Source organism: Lytechinus pictus, chromosome 5, assembly GCF_037042905.1.
Source record: "Lytechinus pictus isolate F3 Inbred chromosome 5, Lp3.0, whole genome shotgun sequence".
In the NCBI taxonomy this organism is placed as follows: domain Eukaryota; kingdom Metazoa; phylum Echinodermata; class Echinoidea; order Temnopleuroida; family Toxopneustidae; genus Lytechinus; species Lytechinus pictus.
Window position 1 is genome coordinate 31,819,899 of NC_087249.1, and position 19,775 is coordinate 31,839,673.

The window sequence follows — 19,775 nt, forward strand, 5'->3', positions numbered from 1 at the left end:
TTGCTCGTATGATTTAGTATAACACAAAGCCGAGGCGAACCACCCCATAATTTGCATGTCTATATACGCCTCTAAAAACGTAGTTCTTCCATCTATAGTAACAAATGCCCTTTTCTTTAAATTTCATTGTGCAAGCCGAAGAACGTCGAAGGTAATCGTTGAACATGCGCGGTGCACTATAATATAGTTCCCTTTTGATTAGGAATTAGTGATCTACATGCTTCAGTGGCATTGGCACAGTGCATGCTTTTACACTAATATCACAATGGTGAACTGCTATGTTGTATCCCAATACACTATGCTATAGTCTGTGTGCACTATAACAAGTACGTCATGTATGATACGAATATGGATCTAGTCAGAACAAGACTAGTTACATTACCCTTTGAAATAAACAAAAAGGGCTAATTAATCACGTGACCTATGATATTGTTTTAACTATGCATTGTATTTACTGCTTTTTTGCCCGAAGTGATGAAATGTAAAGCTCTCACAAATGTTTTCTTGTGATGCATAAGCTACATAATTTACAGAATTTACATGTGAAAGGGTGTGGGGTGGGTGTGTGATGGTATGGATACAAACGGTGTGTGTCGTTAGTGTAAATAAGCCTATGTTTGTAAGAATAAAAACATAGTATTGGTTTAATGATACGCTACACACTCATTGCATAACATAATAAAGCCTAGTATATATCTCAATTAAACAATCAATAATAACACCATATTCCCGTTATCGTATTTTTCTACAATTTATTAGAAAAAAAGTGAAATAGTTTATACATTCTTGAGTGAAAATGGGTTAACAATATGTACTAAAAACTTTACACCTTTGAATTCGATTAAAGTCAGCTAGAAAGTAACATTATAGGTACTTTTTAACCTAATCTCATTAAAATAGATATTTCTTGATCCAGTGCTATGTGATATGGAAACATATATTCCATTTGTACAGTATTTCAGTAAAGGGATAACTGTTGAACAATGAAATATATGTACCACGGTAGGAAGAATGTAATACAATTAACTTGCAAACACGAAAATATGCACTTGCCCAATATTGTCCTATCCACGTGCGTATAGAAAAATACAAATGATAGATCTAGTTTCTTCATTTTGCGCTCTTGTACACAGCAAAAACTGTGGTGTTAACCGGTGTACATAGAGGACCACATCAGTTATTTTACACCGGTGTTGAATTGGTGGTGTTAGTTTTACACCTATAGGTGTCATTCCAACACCTTTGGTTGTTATATTTACACGCTTTGGTGTTATTTTTAATCTCTAGGGTGTAATTTTAACACCTCGGGGTGTGGTCCTCTATTAACACCAACTGGTGTCAGTTTTAACACCGCAGTTTTTACAGTGTACGATAACAGACAAATCCCTTTTTTTGCTTTCAATTTTAAGAACAAGAAGCAGTAAACAGGATTTAATTGCATTTTCTTGATGATAGTAATACCAACTTAATTTGGAATGTCTACAAAAGGGGATGCGATACCCCTACAAATTATGCACACGACGATAGTGAAAATGTGTTACCTTAACTAAAAAAAAATGAAGTAAGTGTTATTACTTATGAACTACAACGGTAATAACCTGTTCGTATATTTATATTTCATATGGGAGCCTATTTCTAAGATTTGGCGCAAATATAGTCTGTGTTCATATACAAAACGAACTGATGGTTGTGTATCAGTTGAAATATAAACAATTCATCCGTCATATACATAATTAATTTAATCTATCCGAAAAAAAGTATATCTACACAGTTAAGTTAAACAGAGTTCCAACATACACAAAGCCGTTCAAGAACACGCACATGAGCATGATTAAGCACCTTGGTCGATCTGGTGCTAGTCATTCACTTCAAGGCATTTTTTTTTTTACAGATGCCCCATTCACAATTGTTAAACCTAAAATCGTATGAACGTCCCCACAGTCTGAAACTGAATACACACACTTTTGTCGAAAAAAAATCTTACACAATGGTAAGACATTTTCCAAACTATTTACATCCTCTCAATAATACCTTTTTGCTAGATATAGTAATACGATTTAAAAAAAGTGACATAAAACGAATCTAAAAGCAAAAAATATCCAATTTTCTTTCTTAACCCTACACATTCTTAATGTTGACTGACGACATATATATATCCATTATATTCACATAATCATACATAAAATTATTACATGCTGTTTTCATAAACCGACATGACATAAATCTGTATTATTTGCATAAGACAGACTGAATACAATATCCACAACAACATATTAGTAGCAGGAAACAGCAGCATCTATTATTTTAACTCACGTACATATCGAGGAGCCGGAAAATGAATGTATTGCGAGTAGGCTATTTCACTTGACTTTTACTATACTTCGTCACCTAGGAGCGCAAAATCTAAGTGTCATTTGGTAAAACGCCGAATGTTGTATAAGAAATAAGCTCAATCTTGGCATCTATGCAAAGTTTCGGAAGCATTACTAGCTACATGTACGTAGCGAATTAAAAAAAGCCACGGTTGCGAAAGTTATATAGCTTCTTTGAATATTTTGGTTATCACCCTTTGAGCACTGCAATAACGTTGTGGTTCTATCTAGGCTGCGACGTACAGATGCAAATATTTCTTAGTACTGCTAAAAATAGAAATTAACAGGGAACCATCTCAATGGGTGTATTCTCAGAGGTAAACTCGGGTTCAATTCCGGATAGAGCAAAATTTCAGTTCATACTTCTAAAGGAATTGCGACGTTTTTCTTCATTTATTCAATATTCATAACATAGGTAATCTGTACATAGAATTCATTGAGCCTCATTTTATATTCATATTATTCTCTTTTCTTTCTCATGTTACGGTCTTCGTAAACATATAGCTTCAACTTATGAGAGCACCTACACAAAATAGCAGTACACAGTGTGACATCAACGTAAAGATTGCTTCCCAATACTTTTTTTTAAAGCATTACAAACGAACCGTCGAAAATAATGTCTCTTATCATTAAGATTATTTTTTTATCATTATTACAGCAATCCTAAATAGCGTTTCTTTAGTCCAATAAGCAAATTTCAAACATTATCAAGCGATCATTGTGACGATATTGTTTTTGATACAATTAGCAATTAAAAATAATTCCTCGTAGCCACCCCCACCCCCCCCCCCCCCCCAAAAGAAAAAAAAAATCCCGCTTTTGCTGCTGCTAATCACACGAAATTTTGTTAGGGATCCGGTCTCAAGTTAGCACCAATCAAACTCAAAGGTCAAAAACTTCCCTGTACTTCTTGCTCTTCAGATCGGACATATTTCTGAGAGGCACAAGAGTATTACGTGCTTGGATTGATATACCTGATGTTCGGCGGAGAGGGCGTCGTGCTAGTTTTCAACATGTCCAGCAAAGAATTGAATCAGAGTTGATAAGCTCACTATATCCACATCTTTTCTTTGCCATCACTTGCACCTCCTCCGCCACCCATTGGCTGTCCTCCACCGACTGGCCCTCCGCCACCTGACCTGGCGGGCTTCTTTCTTGAGGCGCCTCCACCACCGCTGTTGGTTTTCTTACTTTTCCCACCACAGGCAGCGAAAACAATAACTTCTAGAATGAATACCACAAAAGTGATCAAGAAACCAAGCAGCAGCATGTAGTACACACCTTGAAGATCATTGACGGTGAAGGAGAAAACTCCTTGTCGTTCCCAACTTGTCAAATTTTGGCATCGATACCTGTACGAGACGCCCGTGTCCATCTCCCACCATTCCCGCTGCAGGTCCTCCAGGACACCGGAATCACGAAGGGTCTCGATGGCATACGAAAGTTGGTCACGGAGAGGTGAATCTGTCTGAACGGCCAAGGCGTAAGTGGTGCGGACTATGTAACCCCCACTGACAATCAGGTTACATGGGCGTTTGCTTGCAATGTAGTCGAGCTCTCCTGCTTCTCCCAAGAAAGCGTAGAACCCGTTACTGTCTCGTACACGCTGAACTCCATCAGTGACATCCTTGACAAACGCAGTTGGTTGCGCTGAATACATGCGTTGCCAAATGCGATTATACTCGGGAATGGATGACTTGTAGAGGTACCAGTAGATGGATCCTTCATCAACGGTTCCAAAGACGACATCATCTTGATTCAGGAGGTCCCCAGCATCTTTGACGTGTACCAAACGCTTGTTGGAATTGATGAAGTAGGTGAGATTGAATAGGTATAAGAACACCATCACCAGGATAAAGACCCACCAGAAGGCTGTCAGGGTTCGACCAGCATTGGAGCGTGGGCTGTTGTCATAGCTCTGCAAGAACATCGTGGTGGTGCAGAACCAGAAAGAATTCTTCAAGTTGAAGTTCTTGCCGTTCTCCTCGAAGGTTTCCCCTCGCTCGGCGGCAGCCTGCCATTCATATGGATCAAAGTAGTTGAAGAGGAAGAGGAGAAGAGCTACCAGCAAGAAGACGATGAGGTTGATAAACCACACCTCGATTCCGAAAGGGTACATAAGGCGGAATGTGTAGTGTTGGACGAAGTATGGGTTCTGGAGGAGGAGCTTAACACCGCCGCTCATGAACGAGTAAGTGAAGTCAACATCCTCTTCACGTTCGTCGGTCACTGTCAGCGGTCCGGCTGCAATATCAGCTTTCTGTGAATATAATTAAAAAGGGAGAGACCAATAATCATCCTGATATCGACACACAATGATACTATGTACATGTATTATGATACACAATGTCGAGATGAACGTATTATCATAAACAATAATACATAACAATCAAGAAAAACATGTCAAAGTCTGAAGCGAGTCGTCGGAGAATACACCCTTGTCAAATTGACAAAAAATATTAAACATCCAGGTTCAACACTCGTAACGTTTGCACCACAAAGTTGACGACAATCACATTTCATTTCTCTATTTTATTTTATTTAATTATTTTATTTTTATTTATTTATTTATGTTTTTTTTTTTTTTTTTTTTTTTGGGGGGGGGTCCAAATTGAATTGTAGTTTCCGTATCGTGAGAAAGGATGAAGGGAAATGGAGAAAATACCAATTATAACAATACCATGCCATATCAATACCGCTAAAACTAGATTTTTGTTAACTTGTAGCGACTTCATAATTTACCTGAACGAAATTGTTTTATGGTTATTCACATTTATTTATTAATTTATCTACTTATTTGTTTTCTCTATTTTATACTGCAGGGTAGGCCTGTTCGGTTATGCAAAACTGCTTTCCAAAGGCCCCCTGCAGTTTAACAAATATCTCAACATCAATAGCAATTCAATGTATGTAACATAATAATAGAGTAAAAACAGAATCAATTATAGAGTGAATCAACAAGTATCATAGAATCATTACATCAAGTTATTCAGTCAGAATTTTAATGATCTACAGTGTTTTTGAATGCATGGAGGGACGTGCATTTTGTATATCACAAGGGAGCGAATTAAATAAGACGGCAGTAACATATTCAAAATATTTTATTTCATAAAGGGGACATTGTTCAGAATATCGTCTTTTATAGGTTACATCACGTTTGCAGATAAGCGGTTTCAGATTGAAATTAGGAAGGTGCTAAATCGTTGTGTTCTTTAATCGTTGACACTGCGAAGCTTTGAACTTGGGGAAACTTCGAATGCTGAAAGGCAATCGTTTCAAGCAGTTTCTTACCCTGCGTACGATCTCGCCGATCATGCCATTCCACTCTTCGCTGAACACGTCCTTGTTTCCGTAATTGCCATCGGGTACGAGCTCCACCTCGTAATCGAAATCAATTCCGCGCATGTGCGACTTGATCCTGGCGAGTAGGTCCATGATGTAACCTTCGTAACGGTCGTTGCCAGTATAGGTTGAACTCTGACGCCTGTTGACAAGTTGGTTGAGCTCCAGCGCACGTTCCTCTCTCAGGAACAAAAACGGTTTCGCCTGGTAATGATCAAAATACAAATAGAATTAGGTTACAAATGATCGTGCTAATAACACACTCGCTTTATATGTTTCATAAGCACGGTTGATCAATCATTTAATCTGAACACATATCAATGTTTTAAGTAATCATTTATTTCCTTCAGAGGAGATATAGGTACACTGATATGCAGATTCTCATTTTGTGAGGTTGATATCAACTTCAAGCCTTGGTTGCGAGTTTATTCAGAAAACGTACTAACATTCACGACACTTCATGATATTGTTGTGCATAGACTCCTACATAAAAGTAATTATACAATGTTTGAATAGTTTGTGCCCATAATATCGAAATTACGAAAATGTTGGTTATATCAGCTGATCGTTTTTGAGCATCTTATAAATGAGATTGTATGCAACTTCTTCAAAAGAAATACTTCTAAAAACACCACAAAGTAAAACATCGAAATGGATTCCATATTAATGCTTAAATATTAAGTTTTCAATAGGAAAGATTATCTTCAGCTCCCCTCGAATGATCATCCACTCACCCTGATGGCGACGACTTTGATTTTTCGGTCATTACCGTAGTTGTAGGTAGTCACGTTGAGCCGTCCTTCGCTCTCCCACTTCCGGTCCCATCTGGCCTCCCAATAGTCGATACTCTGCGTCCAGTCGCCTCTCTGAATATCAAAAGAGAAGATGGCATCATGATTATATCCTAAATCTAAGAAAGTGTCTTCTTTCGAGAAACTAATTGAAGGATGGGAACGGGAGGTATAAACTGAATTGACTAACACTGCAGCAGAAAAATACTGACCATGAGTGCATATTGATATGACATGCATCAATCGATCCCTCACACTCATCTTAAGGACAAGGCAACACCAGTTTGTTATGTTATCAAGAATATAGATGAATACGATGTTCAGGAAACGAAAAGTGAAAATAGAGGGGAGAGAATGGAACGAGGGAGACAAACTATCAAATACACGATTAAGCTTATTGTTGACAGATAACAACGTTAAAGGTCAAGTCCACCCCAGGAAAATGCTGAATTGAATAAATAGAGAAAAATCAAACTAGCATAGTGCTAAAAATTTCATCAAAATCGGATGTAAAATAAGAAAGTTATGACATTTTAAAGTTTCGCGTATTTTTCACAAAACAGTGATATGCACAACTAGGTGAGTCAGTTGATGATGTCCATCACTCACTATTTCTTTTGTTTTTTATTGCTTGAATTATACAATATTTCATTTTTTATAGATTTGACAATAAGGACCAACTTGACTGAAACATATAGTATTAAACAATGCTAATTCCACATGTTCAGGGAGGAATTAATCGTTGTATCACTTGACGATGAGGAGAAAATTAGAATATTTCATATTTCATATGTCTAAAATACAAAATAAATAGTGAGTGGATGACGTCATCAGTCTCCTCATTTGCATACCAGCCAGGATGTGCATATAACTGTTTTGTGAACTCAAGCGAAACTTTAAAATATCATAACTTTCTTATTTTACATCAGATTTTGATGAAATTTTCAGTGTTATGCTTGTTGGATTTTTTTCTTTTTATTCAAATCAACTTCTTGTTGGGGTTGACTTGTCCTTTACCAGTATACTGTTACAAAACAACCAAGCATTCAACGGTTTATAAAATGCGGATGACATTGGAAAGCCCAGGTCGCACCTATAACAGGGGATAAAGTTCTACTCCATTCTTGGCAGTTAAAACCATTAAAGGTACTTACAATTTGGTCGATAGTTTCGCCCTGTCCACTGCGGATGGTAATGGTGTAGTTGACTCTGTTCCCCTCGTCGTCAAAAGCAACATTGCCAGTAATACCTTCAAAACTGATCTGCAATTACAAGGAGATTCCATAACGTTACCCTCTTTTTCTCCATACAGCTTCCTTTGTTATCGCGTCAACTACCCAGTAAGAAGACCCAGCAGCCATGCAAATTATCGTAATGGCAAAGTTACCATGGATATCAGTGTTTTTTTTTGTGGCAACGAGGTCAACATCTTCATTATGTTTTTCTTGAGGCATTAAAGACGATTAATGTGATAGATTCATCTGCTTAAAAACAATGCCGATGTCCACAAGGCCACAAAGCAAAGTTTTAAGGAACTTGTTATCTCCAGCAACATTACAATGGGTTTAGGAACACTGTTATAAACCTGACTCGGTGATGGGTTCAGGGGTCGGATTGGCTGCACCCCTCAAACATTTTGTGTAGTTTCCAGGATTGTTAAACTTGGTCAAATATTCATTCAGACTCAGCCCCGAAAAAGGTGGCAAACGTCACCATGTATTCTATTTCATTACGATGCCTCAACGTAAAATATAAAAAATAGGCAATTGCCTTTTGGAATCAAGCTGTTCCTATATGATATTATAAGAATTCAGTAGTCACTGGCCATGCTGGCTGAGCATCCGCCGCGTAAACGGATGCCGTGGTTTCGATCCCCACATGGTTTATACAAAAATACTTTAAAAATGGGACAGTCTGGCTGCTTGTCTGGATGTTTTAGAATGGAGAAGGATAATGATAGAATTGTTTTGGAGGGCCCGCTGGGAGAACAGTTCATAAGAGCTGAAGTGTCTCCCAAGAATGATTATCATTAATTGGTTAAACTTGTCTTTTGTTGACCATACCTCTTTCATATATCTGGTGAGTTGATTCTCAGTCACGACCGGGTTCGTGGTAGGGCAGGCCGGCATCGGGGTGTCCCCAGGAAGAACTGAACTACCCGTCGCACCGGCCCTTGTTCGCTCCAATCGGTACAAGCGGAGCGCATGCCCGACGGCGATCACCGAGTCGAAGGCACAACGTTCACGGAACATCCACTCTCCTGTTGGGGTGTTACGGGCGGTCGGCAGAGCGTATTGCTGTTCACGTGTGTAGTTCATGTTGAAACGTGTAATGAACGCGTTACTGTCTTCTAAATCCTCTAGGAACTGGCGGTCGATACCCATGTCCTACACAGAATCAAGGTAAGAATCGTGTTTTATTAATGGTTGTTTGGTAAACACAACTGAGAAAGCAATGTATTGAAACTAAGATGCGTTATTATTTTTTTTATTCCTGGGAGTTTGCTGAGACGAGATGTGCCTACTGCTCTCTGAAAGACCACTGTGACTATCAGACATTAAAGGGGTACTCCAGGCTGCAAACAATTACATTTAAATGAATATAGTAAAATTCACACAGCAACTAGCTGAATGAAATCAATTATTAAAATACTCAGTGGCGTACCGTGGGTCACGGCATTGAGGGCACCAGCAAAATTTTTGAGTAACTTATTGTTTATTGAGCGCGCGAAGCGCGCTCAGTTACCAAGTATACTGACCTAATAGAGGCATTTTAAGGACAGTGCCATTAAACGGATATATCTCACTAATCAAATAATGCGAGCGCGAGCTGAAAATTTAGGAAATTCAGACCTGTAGAGGGGCATTCTAAGGCTTGTTTGTAGGAATTCATTAAGACCATACGTATTTCACTAACCAAATTATACGAGCGCGAAGCACGAACTGAAATTTTTTATATTTAGATAAAAAAGGGACATTTTTAAGGACTGAATTTAGGAATTCGTGAAGAGTAGACATATCTCACTAATCCACTAATGCGAACATAAGCACGGACAGGCAATATTTCATATTAAGACCTTAAAATGGGGCAATCACGTTAATTAGTCTTGAAAAATAAGCATATGTCACTACATAAAACAATAATAGCATGAAGTGCGAGGAAATATATTTGGTGTATATTGACTTGAAAACGGGAGGTTTTAGTACAACAGGATTATATATCTCGTTAAACAAACAATGCGAGCACCAGGAACAATAAAGACATAGGCCATGAGCAAATTATGTTTCATAAATGTATGAAAAAAAATGTTTCTTATGTAATACAACATAACACAATTATAACATTATAATAACATTATAATGAACAATATTTTTTTCTTTCCAACTACGTTTCTTTGCCTTTCTCCCTCTTTTTCTCGTTTCACCGTTTTTTTTGGGGGGGGGCCAGCCGATTGGGGGGGGGGGGGGCACGTGCCCCCCCCCCCCCCCGTAGTTACGCCACTGGAAATACTGATATCCTTGTTATATTTTAATCGAGTTATAAAAAAAAAACAGTTTCTCCACTTAAAAAAAAGTTGGTGATATTCAAAACTTGTTCAATACTCATCACCAGTTTCGTTTAAAGGACAAATATTGATTAATAAGAGAGAGAGAGAGAGGGGGAGGGGTGGGTCTGGTTTGAAGAACAAAGACACTTACCATATTGCCAATCATCCAAGTGTATTCTGGTCCCATAGTTCCCAACAAAATAGCCTGGAAGAAATTTTTTGTAAATAATGTTATTCTCACAACAAAATCAATCCAAGCATTATGAAATCAGTCAGAGAATAGGTCCATGGTCAGAGCCAGCTCTGTCATGAAACTACGATCAAATCGCAATATTATTATTATTATTATTGGACCGGTTTCCCATGTGAATAGTTCCTTTTATTTGAAATCCTTTTTATAACAATCAATTTATCATCTATCAAGTTATTGCTCACTCTCATCATCAGTGAACACCTAGAAAATTTGGTTAATATCTAATCTACTCCTTGGAGTTAAAGTAGGAGAATATTTATGGCATGGAATAAACCTATCTAAAAACAAATTTAGCAAAGTCTAAGTGCAGCGAATAAAAGTGTTTTCATCGACTGACAAGTTATTGCTCACATTCATGATCACTGAACACTTAGGCAATTTGATCAACTTTCAAATCGAATCCTTGCAGTTAAGTTGGAGAATGTTTATGTCACTGATGGAAGCTTAAATGCCTCCCAGATGATCAGATCTCAGATCTTGTCATGTCTACATTCTTGAGGAGAAACTGTTAGATTACAAGATCTCGGAACTCTTATATATCCTCCAAAGGAAATGTTCAGCTGACAGGATCTCGGATCTAGTCATGTCAACATCATGTAGAATAGATGATCAAATGACTAGATCTTGGGCCGTGTCATATCTTCAATTTTAGAAGGTGAGTCGATCTTCGATCTCGTCGAGTCAACATCTTGCCAATGATCATCTCCTCGAAAGCATGTAGACATGATGAGAATCAGATGATTATCTGAACATCTGGTTTGCACTTAAAAGCTTCCACAGTCATGTGATAGAACATTCTAATCATTGCCATTCAGGAACATCTACAGGTGCAGAGCAATTTATCATTAACTGTTTCTCATAAGGACATGTTCCTGAGTCCCATACCTGGTCGATGGTAGATCGTAGGAGAGTCTCTGAAGAGCAGTAGATGAAGATGTTCTTGGAACCTCGTTCTTCAATCATTTCGATGTTGTTTTGGAAGTCCTCGTCGATGATGACGGTGGAGATGTTCCACTTGTTCATTGTAGCAAATTCCATGATGCCTTCCATGTTTTGAAAAGCTATCATTGCAAAATAGAAAGTAATTACATGAGGATATATATTTTTGGAATGCACATCTTGAACAAACGTCACCCATTGCTTGACTGAGCCTGCATGCCTTTGGGCACTGGTGCCCTCTTCGCTAGAGCTTCTGTGAGTACTGAACTGACCGGATTTGCCCCTTAGATTGTTGGTGTATAGAGCAGCAAGTAGGAGGGCACCAGGTCCCACAAGAATGTAACCATGATTTCTAATGGGTTATGTAAAATTATATATGTATAAGCAAATGTTATAACTATTTGTATAGAGTCATTTTAGGTATTCAGGTTAATTTGTATATTCAGTTTATATTATTAGCTTGTTCATATAGTTGCTGAGCTAGCGCCATGGGTGTCTTTGAACGGTGTGTGCTCTCTCCAAATTTGTTTATTATGGACGTGGACTCACCTCCGCCGTCGTCATAGAGAAGGGTGAAATTTCTCCAATTATAATAGGAGAGGATGTCAATAAAGAAGCTAGTCATGTCTTCGGGTGATGGCTGCATCTTGAAAGCCTGCGACCCCGAGCCTAGGTTTCCCTGGTCAATAGAGAAAACGGGGTTGGTGGCGTGGCTGATGACACCGGCGATGTCGTCGCTTGCAGTGCACTGATCACGCGGCAAGACAAGGGCGGACACCTGCGATGACGCTACGTGTTCGCAATCTGGTGGCGAAGACAGAAGAAAATTTGTGAAAGGTAAATAAAAGATCACAAATATCATTAGGGAAGGGGCTTTCGTCCTATATTTTTTCACCAAAAAAAAATTAGTGGTCAAAAAAAGAGAAGAAAGGAAAAGGGGATGGGTGTCAAGTAATGTGTTTACATTCACCATATATTCCAACTTCTTATTAAAGGTATTAAAAAACTGCCAGCATCAGTGTATGGTAGGTATACGGGAAAACTGGCATCATTGGAAATTTAAAGCGGTATATTTCGTCACCGAATTTAAAATGCATTCTCAGTATTTATTTTTATTTCAGCAATATAAGATCGAAATGTTCCAATCTTTAAAGGTCAAGTCCACCCCAGAAAAATGTTGATTTGAATCGATAGAGAAAAATTAGACAAGCATAATGCAAAAAAAAATCATCAAAATCGGATGTAGAATAAGAAACTTATGACATTTTAAAGTTTCGCTTATTTTTCTCAAAACAGTTATATGCACAACTCAGTGATATGCAAATGAGAGAGTTGATGATGTCCATCACTCACTATTTCTTTTGTTTTTTATTGTTTGAATTATACAATTTTTCAATTTTTACAGAATTGACAACAATGTAAAACTTGACTGAACCACATAATGTTAAACATTGTTAATTCCACATGTTCAGGGAGGAATAAAACTCGATTTCACATGACAAGGGGGAGAAAATCAGAATATTTCATATTTCATATAGTAGAATACAAATGAAATAGTGAGTGGATGATGTCATCAGTCTCCTCATTTGCATACCAACCAGGATGTGCATATAACTGTTGTGCGAAATTAAGGGAAATTTCAAAATGTCATAACTTTCTTATTTTACATCCGATTTTTATGAAATTTTCAGTGTTATACTTGTTTGATTTTTCTCTTTTTATTCAAATCAACTTTTGTTTTGTAGATTCTAATAAAAAAAATCTGGTGGGGCTCTCACCGGGGGGCTCTTACCATCTTGTAATGCGACGTAAACTGAGTTGCTAGGTCTGTTATGAGAAGGATCCACAAAAACCAGCTGATGGACCTCTGAGAGGAATGACGTATTTCTATTGATGTACCTGACGCCATCTTGGATGATCGTTTTGTAGTTATCTTGGAAAGAGGTCTCTGCTCCAAACATAGCACCTTAAAGGAACAAAAAATGATAATCATTAGAAGAAAAAAAATGAATATTTGTTCGTCCGAAGTTGATTCTGATGTTAACTACGAAATGATTATTTGTGGGTAGCCCCCAAAATATAGCAAAGAGTAAATGAATGACTATAAAAAAAAAACCCGCTAAATATAACCTTTTACATTGGTTCGTTTTTGCAAACGCATTATTAAAATGCATGGCATCATTACAATGGAGCGATAAACGTTTTGACAATAACATGTAACATAAATTAAATGATAAAATAATGATCGATGCACACATTTGTTTCATTTCCCTTTGTAATTTGTAGACCTATAATCATGCAAGAACAGTTTGTTAATATAATTGTGATATAAAGAGGGGTTTTGCACTGTGATTTAAGCGAGAAATATTTGAAAATAACACCATGTCGATACAAATAATTGCAATGTAAACACTTAATTAAATTAGGATGAAAAACGGTTATGTTAGGTATTATAGAGATCTAATTTTTCTAACATGATACAAAACGAACGAGCGTATTACTGTGTTTGTTTGTTTATTTTCCGATTATTAAAAAAACACAATACATACATATATATATATATATAACATAAATAAATAACATAAATGGCATCAATAGAAATAAACAAAATTAATTGCAAATATGTTGAATAGATAAAATAAATAGAATAAACGAAATGATTGCCCATTTCAGAGTTATTGACATAAATTACTCTGTTCTTCCATGGGGTCCATAACAATATTAAAATAGTTTACATTGCAATACAAAGGAAATTTGATATTAAAAAAGAAAGAAAACTGGGAAAGAAAAAAGAAAAGTGGGAAAGAAATGTGTATTGTGGCACAAACACTGGGAGGATATGAATTTTGTTTTTGAGCAGTAAACATTGCTTCTTTTGCATGATTGATATGAAATTTTTAAAAATAAAAATAAACAAAAGACGAAGTGAGGAGTAATTACATCAATGTCTCAATGGTGAAGTGATATTGGAATAGGATATAATACGGATAATTTTGTCAATAATACGACACGCCTACCTATATAGTATACATTGAAATTCGGTAGCTAAGCGTCACTGCATGATAAACATCCAGATGGTTGTGTATTGATTTGAAAAAAAAATGTAGTGGTAATGCAATTTGTACACATGAAACACGTGAATGCATAGGCCTGTGTAGCGAATATTTGCCTATTATCTATCGGTAATTTGTTTTAGGCCTATATATTGTGTAAACGTTGAGTTTCAAGATCATTCTGACGAGTATTTTCAAAAGACCTTTGGTGGAAAAAAAACGTCAAGGTAAAATTCAAAGAATGATTTTATGTGATACATTGGAAATGAAAATTCGAACATGTAGGCCCACACTCTAAAAAAAAATATTGGGTAAACATGCTTCATGAGGGTAATTATGTGTCCAACCAACATTGGGCATTTCTTTAGGGCATTTCTATTTATCCAGTGTGATGAAAATTTTGCCCATTTTAAATAATGGCTGCTTATGTTTTTTAACCTTACTGGACAATATGCTTCCCGCATTGGGTAAAATACTGCCCAAATTGGTTGGACACATAATTGCCCTCGTGCTGGTTAAAATTTTACCCAATATTTTTTTTTTACAGTGTAATGGCAAAATAATGGGAAAATGAGCCCTTTTAACAGCAGCCCACACCCCTCCTTTTCCCTTCCAAAAAGAATGGGATTTTCCATAATCCAGCATTGTCTGTACTAGCTCCGGTGGCGCATTTTACCCCCCCCCCCCTCTCCGAATTCAAAAACAATTTAATCATCAGGTGATCAATCAATGTATTCGTCACTCCACCATATGATGCATTAATTTATATGTATCGCCATATGATCACGAATTCTATACATTTTCACAATGAAGCATTATGCTGAACGTGGTTTCAATCTCCATGACCAAGAAGATGAACCTTGCGTATACTCCGAGTCTGAAGGTAGAATGTTTAATACACGTATTGTTATGTTTTATACCTCATTGAATTTGAATGTCGTATAGGTTATATGTAAACACATTTCAAGCATCTCCGTAGATTACCTACTGCTTTTTTTTATATACCTGATTTACTGCATGTAATACATGAAATACATATACATGTACAAATATAAGAAAACAATCAAATTTGTCAGTTTAAATTGAAAGCTACCAGTACCATAAGCCTCTGATACCCCCTCTCTCTCTCTCTCTCTTTAAACATACTTGGTTTGGGGTCATAATTATATGCTTTCCAATATTTTCATCCAATGCCGAAAGAGAACAATTCTATCCAAAGATACACGTCGCGATCAACGCCGATCATAATTGCCTTTAAAGCTCAACAAAGGGGATATAAAAAGATAAAGAGTTAAAGACTCTAAAAGTGGCACGGGCACATTCTACATCCCCCTATTCACTCCGATACTATAGTTTCATTTGATACTCTTCCAAACTCCAGAGGACAGGAGCCGACAGGAGATGAAATCCTTGTGATCATCAAGATCATCTGAGCTTTGACATCGTGTATCATCTCCAAGACCTTTTGACAGCTTTATCGATCGAGCAGCAAAAAGGAAGAGTGCTTCCACCTTCGCTTGATAACATTTTTCCACATGAAAAATGGTCTGATGTACAGATGAAAGAGGAACTGTTGCTGGGGTCGGTCTTGAACTTTGTGGAATTTATTAATCTTCACACACGTTTCACGATTTACAATGGGTCAAAAGGGATACTCTCATAAAAATGTCTGGCTATAGTATAGGCCCATATATTTTTCAAGAGGGTGTCAAATCGAAAATATTATAGGTCCTACTGCACAGCACAGTTTCATACAAGAACTTGTAAAGTAGTATATTTGCCGATAACATTGCTTTCTGCGAATTTGAAGACGGCGAGAAATATTAGTCCCGATTGACATCACACCTAGTACATGTAGGCCTAACAAGAAAAATACATCGGGTCATATTACCTGAATGTTCATACTTACATGCTTACATGATTATGCGGACTTAAAATTTTTCATAAGTTCATTGGATAATACAATAGTTTACTCTGAAGAAAAAGTGCAAGTACTGAAGACAAGACAGAATTATAGGATGTCGACCTCGTTCATTTCCGCATTCTTACATACTTTCGTTGCAGAATATAGGGCCTGCTGTTCCCTGGTTACAAATTCATAAAACACATTTACCATGATTAATCTGATGAAAAATAAGTAACGCTACTGATATTGAGTTCCCTTTCTTTATCTTATTCATAATACTTTGAATCAGAAAAATGTAACACCTCTATAACATTCAGTGTCAATGAATTTCCCCCAAGAGTCCGGCATAGGTAGAAAAATGATAAGAATCGTAACATACAACACCTTTGTATGTCATCGAGAAACCCTCCTAATCTATTTGTTGACACTTGACACAATATATTGGTATACCAATAAGCAGAAATTGTCATCAAAATATAATTCTCCAATTTTCCTCGCGGAGTAAATTCTCCTCATATCGTTTTATTTCAACAAAATGAAAGTAACACCACATATTCAAACAGCGGGTGTCGGAGAGATCATCTGCATCCAATTCTAGTAAAGAAATTGAAACAAATTATATTCGTGGAACTGCAATCAATTAGACTTTCGGATTATATGAAAGAGGAAGAAACTGGAATCTTACACTTCACCTTTAAGAAGGTTCACAACATTCAATCCAATCAAATCAGATTAGGGTAACTTACGTATTTAAAAGAAAAAAAGGACACCGGATCGAATTGTGAATCTAATCAATTCTAACACAATGTGCAGTGGCGTACCTGGGATTTTTCACAGGAGGGGGGGGCAAAACCGTCCGCCAAAAAATTTGACAAGCAAAAAAAAAAAGGTCTTCAATCACAAATGAAGGATTTCGTACCAGAAGGTCTTCAAGCTCGTCAGGGGGGGGGGGCAGGGATACGTCCTTTGCATGGGTTGTGGCTCGTCAGGGGGAGCAGACTGCCCCCTCTGCCCCCCGTAGGTACGCTAGTGACAATGTGGAATGATTCAGCTGAATTTTAAACTCTATGTTGGCACTTTTCTTTCAGATGAGTTTTCGACTTTTCCCAGAATTTTCTTTGAGGGCTTTTGATTAAATTATGCTGTTTTGATTTTCATCAATTTCATTAAAAGCTAGTCCTCCAAGGAAATGTTCTTCCTAGAATAGAGTAGAAAATGTCATAATAAAAATAATGTGGCTACATGGAGCGCACACGTTGTTTAACAGTCTGAGGACGCTCATTAAGCTATTAATATTTTTATGAAAGAAATATCTATAAGTTATAAAGTTATAAATATCGATAAGTTTTGTCTCGTATATTGTAATAAATCTAGTGAAATGGTTTGTGCATGAAGCTCAAAGTCAGAATTTACAACATAAGCACTGGTTAGTGTATACCAACTTACAGCAAGAGGTTAATTTTTTTAAAGCGCTTTTCAACTATATTCCGGCCACGACATTGCCAAGTGCATCGTGATAAATGAATATTTTCTCCATAATACAACAAGGGTCACGATATTAACCAATGGTAACTTTACACTCATTAAGAAAATAATACATTTGATTTGAGCTATCTAATACTGACTAGCACCTAAAGAGGACTATACTGAATATATGATGCACTCATCGTCTTTTCATCTATTTCAGTCTTTTCAGCGTTTGAAAGAGTAAGCAAAGGGAAAATTACGACAATCGGTATGCATAAAAACTTTACTTCCTTCCCGCCCAAATTTGCGCGCCATTTTTCAGAATGAGAACTACATGTATGTGTCTTCGTTTTATTACCAACTCAAAAAAGCTTATCATGTCTATTACACTAATCCGTTGAGAATGTACTTTTTATGTACTAAAGAATTTCATGTCGTAACACTACAATGGCCCATCATAAGATACAAACACAATTAAAAAAATCAAAGGAATTTAAATCCAGGGTGGGGAAAATTCGCCTCATTATACTGCCTTATCCCACTATACTTAGAAGTAATTAGAGCTAGATAATCTTAAATTCCATCTATATTTTACTTTTTTTAGTTCATCCGATGTTTCCTCATTCTTTTCCTTTCGCTCGTCGGGCCGAGCTTTCCATTTTTACGTACACCCTTTTCATTATCATTAGGATGAATGTGTATCATGTTTTCCTGGAGATTAAGCATAATTATCAGAGCAGTAGCAGCGGTCGTATAACAAAAGAACTAAGAACATAAATAAGGAATAGTAGTCGTAGTAGAGTAGTAGTAGTAGTGGTAGTAGTAGTAGAAGTAGTAGTAGTAGTATTAGTAGTGGTAGTAGTATTAGTAGTAGTGTACGTAGTAGTAACAGAAGTAGTAGTAGTAGTAGTAGTAGTGGTAGTAGTAGTAGTATTAGTAGTGGTAGTAGTATTAGTAGTAGTGTACGTAGTGTAACAGAAGTAGTAGTAGTAGTAGTAGTGTACGTAGTAGTAGTGTACGTAGTAGTAACAGAAGTAGTAGTAGTAGTAGTATTAGTAGTAGTAGTAATAGTAGTAATAGTAGTATTATTATTATTATTATTATTAGTAGTAGTAGTAGTAGTAGTAGTAGTAGAAGAAGAAGAATTAGTAGTAGAAGTAGTAGTATCTGGCAGGACACTGCATGAAAAGTATATTTATCAGCTTTATTAACTCATAGACATGTCCTGATGGTTATACCATTAATAGCTCTATGGTTATACCTTCATGATGATATACACTGCAGTGTATGGTGAATAGGTAGGCCCTGTGTCATAGTGAGTGTAGGACAAACCGATGTGTTTTATTCGTTTCTTCTTTTGAATTGAAAGGGTTTTATTTACGGCGTGGTACCTCGTTGAGTCAACCACTCATTGTTCTGTATCTTTTGATGTGCACCACGGCGTGGAATGACTAAACCCATTATTCTTTTCAAATAACAATAAAGAAAGCATATCGTGACCCTGCATTTATGGTAACGTCAAATGTAATTCAGTGGGAGAGTATTGCACGGGAAAGGGGGGGGGGGGGGCTTGGGTGATTGTGGGGGTGGGGGTATTTCAATTGACGAACAACAGGTGGCGATATTGCACTTCTTGTTTTCTACTTTCCCTCCTTTTTATATTTCCCCCATGAAGATAAAATATGAAATATAGCTTAAAGTTCAAAGGATAATGCATATAAACATGCATGCATTGCTCTTTGGGTAACGGTATAGGATTTTGAATTGGAAAAAAAAATCAAAATACTGTCTTATCATGATTGATTTTTTTCTATTTTATATTTTTAATACTGATTTTCAATTGTATTTTTATTGGAAAAGGTAAGTAAATTTACTTCGTTATTTGTTTTCCGTGAGATAAATTTCATATAAAATTGAAGGTTCTCAGCGCTTGACGTTTATTGCAGGTAGGCAAGTAACAATATTCATAAAGTAGGACTATTATCATATTGAATTGAGGTACGCGATGCAGTATTGAAAAACAACTTCTCTATACTGCTAAACACATTGTCTTTTCATCAAAGTTTGATATCAACCACAAATAATATACACTGTAAAAATGAAGT

General features: G+C 36.8%; 1 protein-coding gene across 1 annotated transcript; it reads right to left on the reverse strand.

Moving 5' to 3' along the window:
- Positions 1–738: 738 nt before the first annotated feature.
- LOC129262094 (glutamate receptor 3-like) lies at positions 739–13,207 on the reverse strand. Its single transcript, XM_054900135.2, has 9 exons — positions 13,037–13,207; positions 11,794–12,048; positions 11,191–11,366; positions 10,204–10,257; positions 8,569–8,892; positions 7,660–7,767; positions 6,449–6,580; positions 5,664–5,918; positions 739–4,632 (listed from the first exon to the last, which is right to left on the reverse strand). The coding sequence occupies exons 1-9, from the start codon at positions 13,203–13,205 to the stop codon at positions 3,424–3,426; spliced, it is 2,682 nt and encodes an 893-aa protein (XP_054756110.2). The 5' UTR covers positions 13,206–13,207; the 3' UTR covers positions 739–3,423.
- Positions 13,208–19,775: the final 6,568 nt, after the last annotated feature.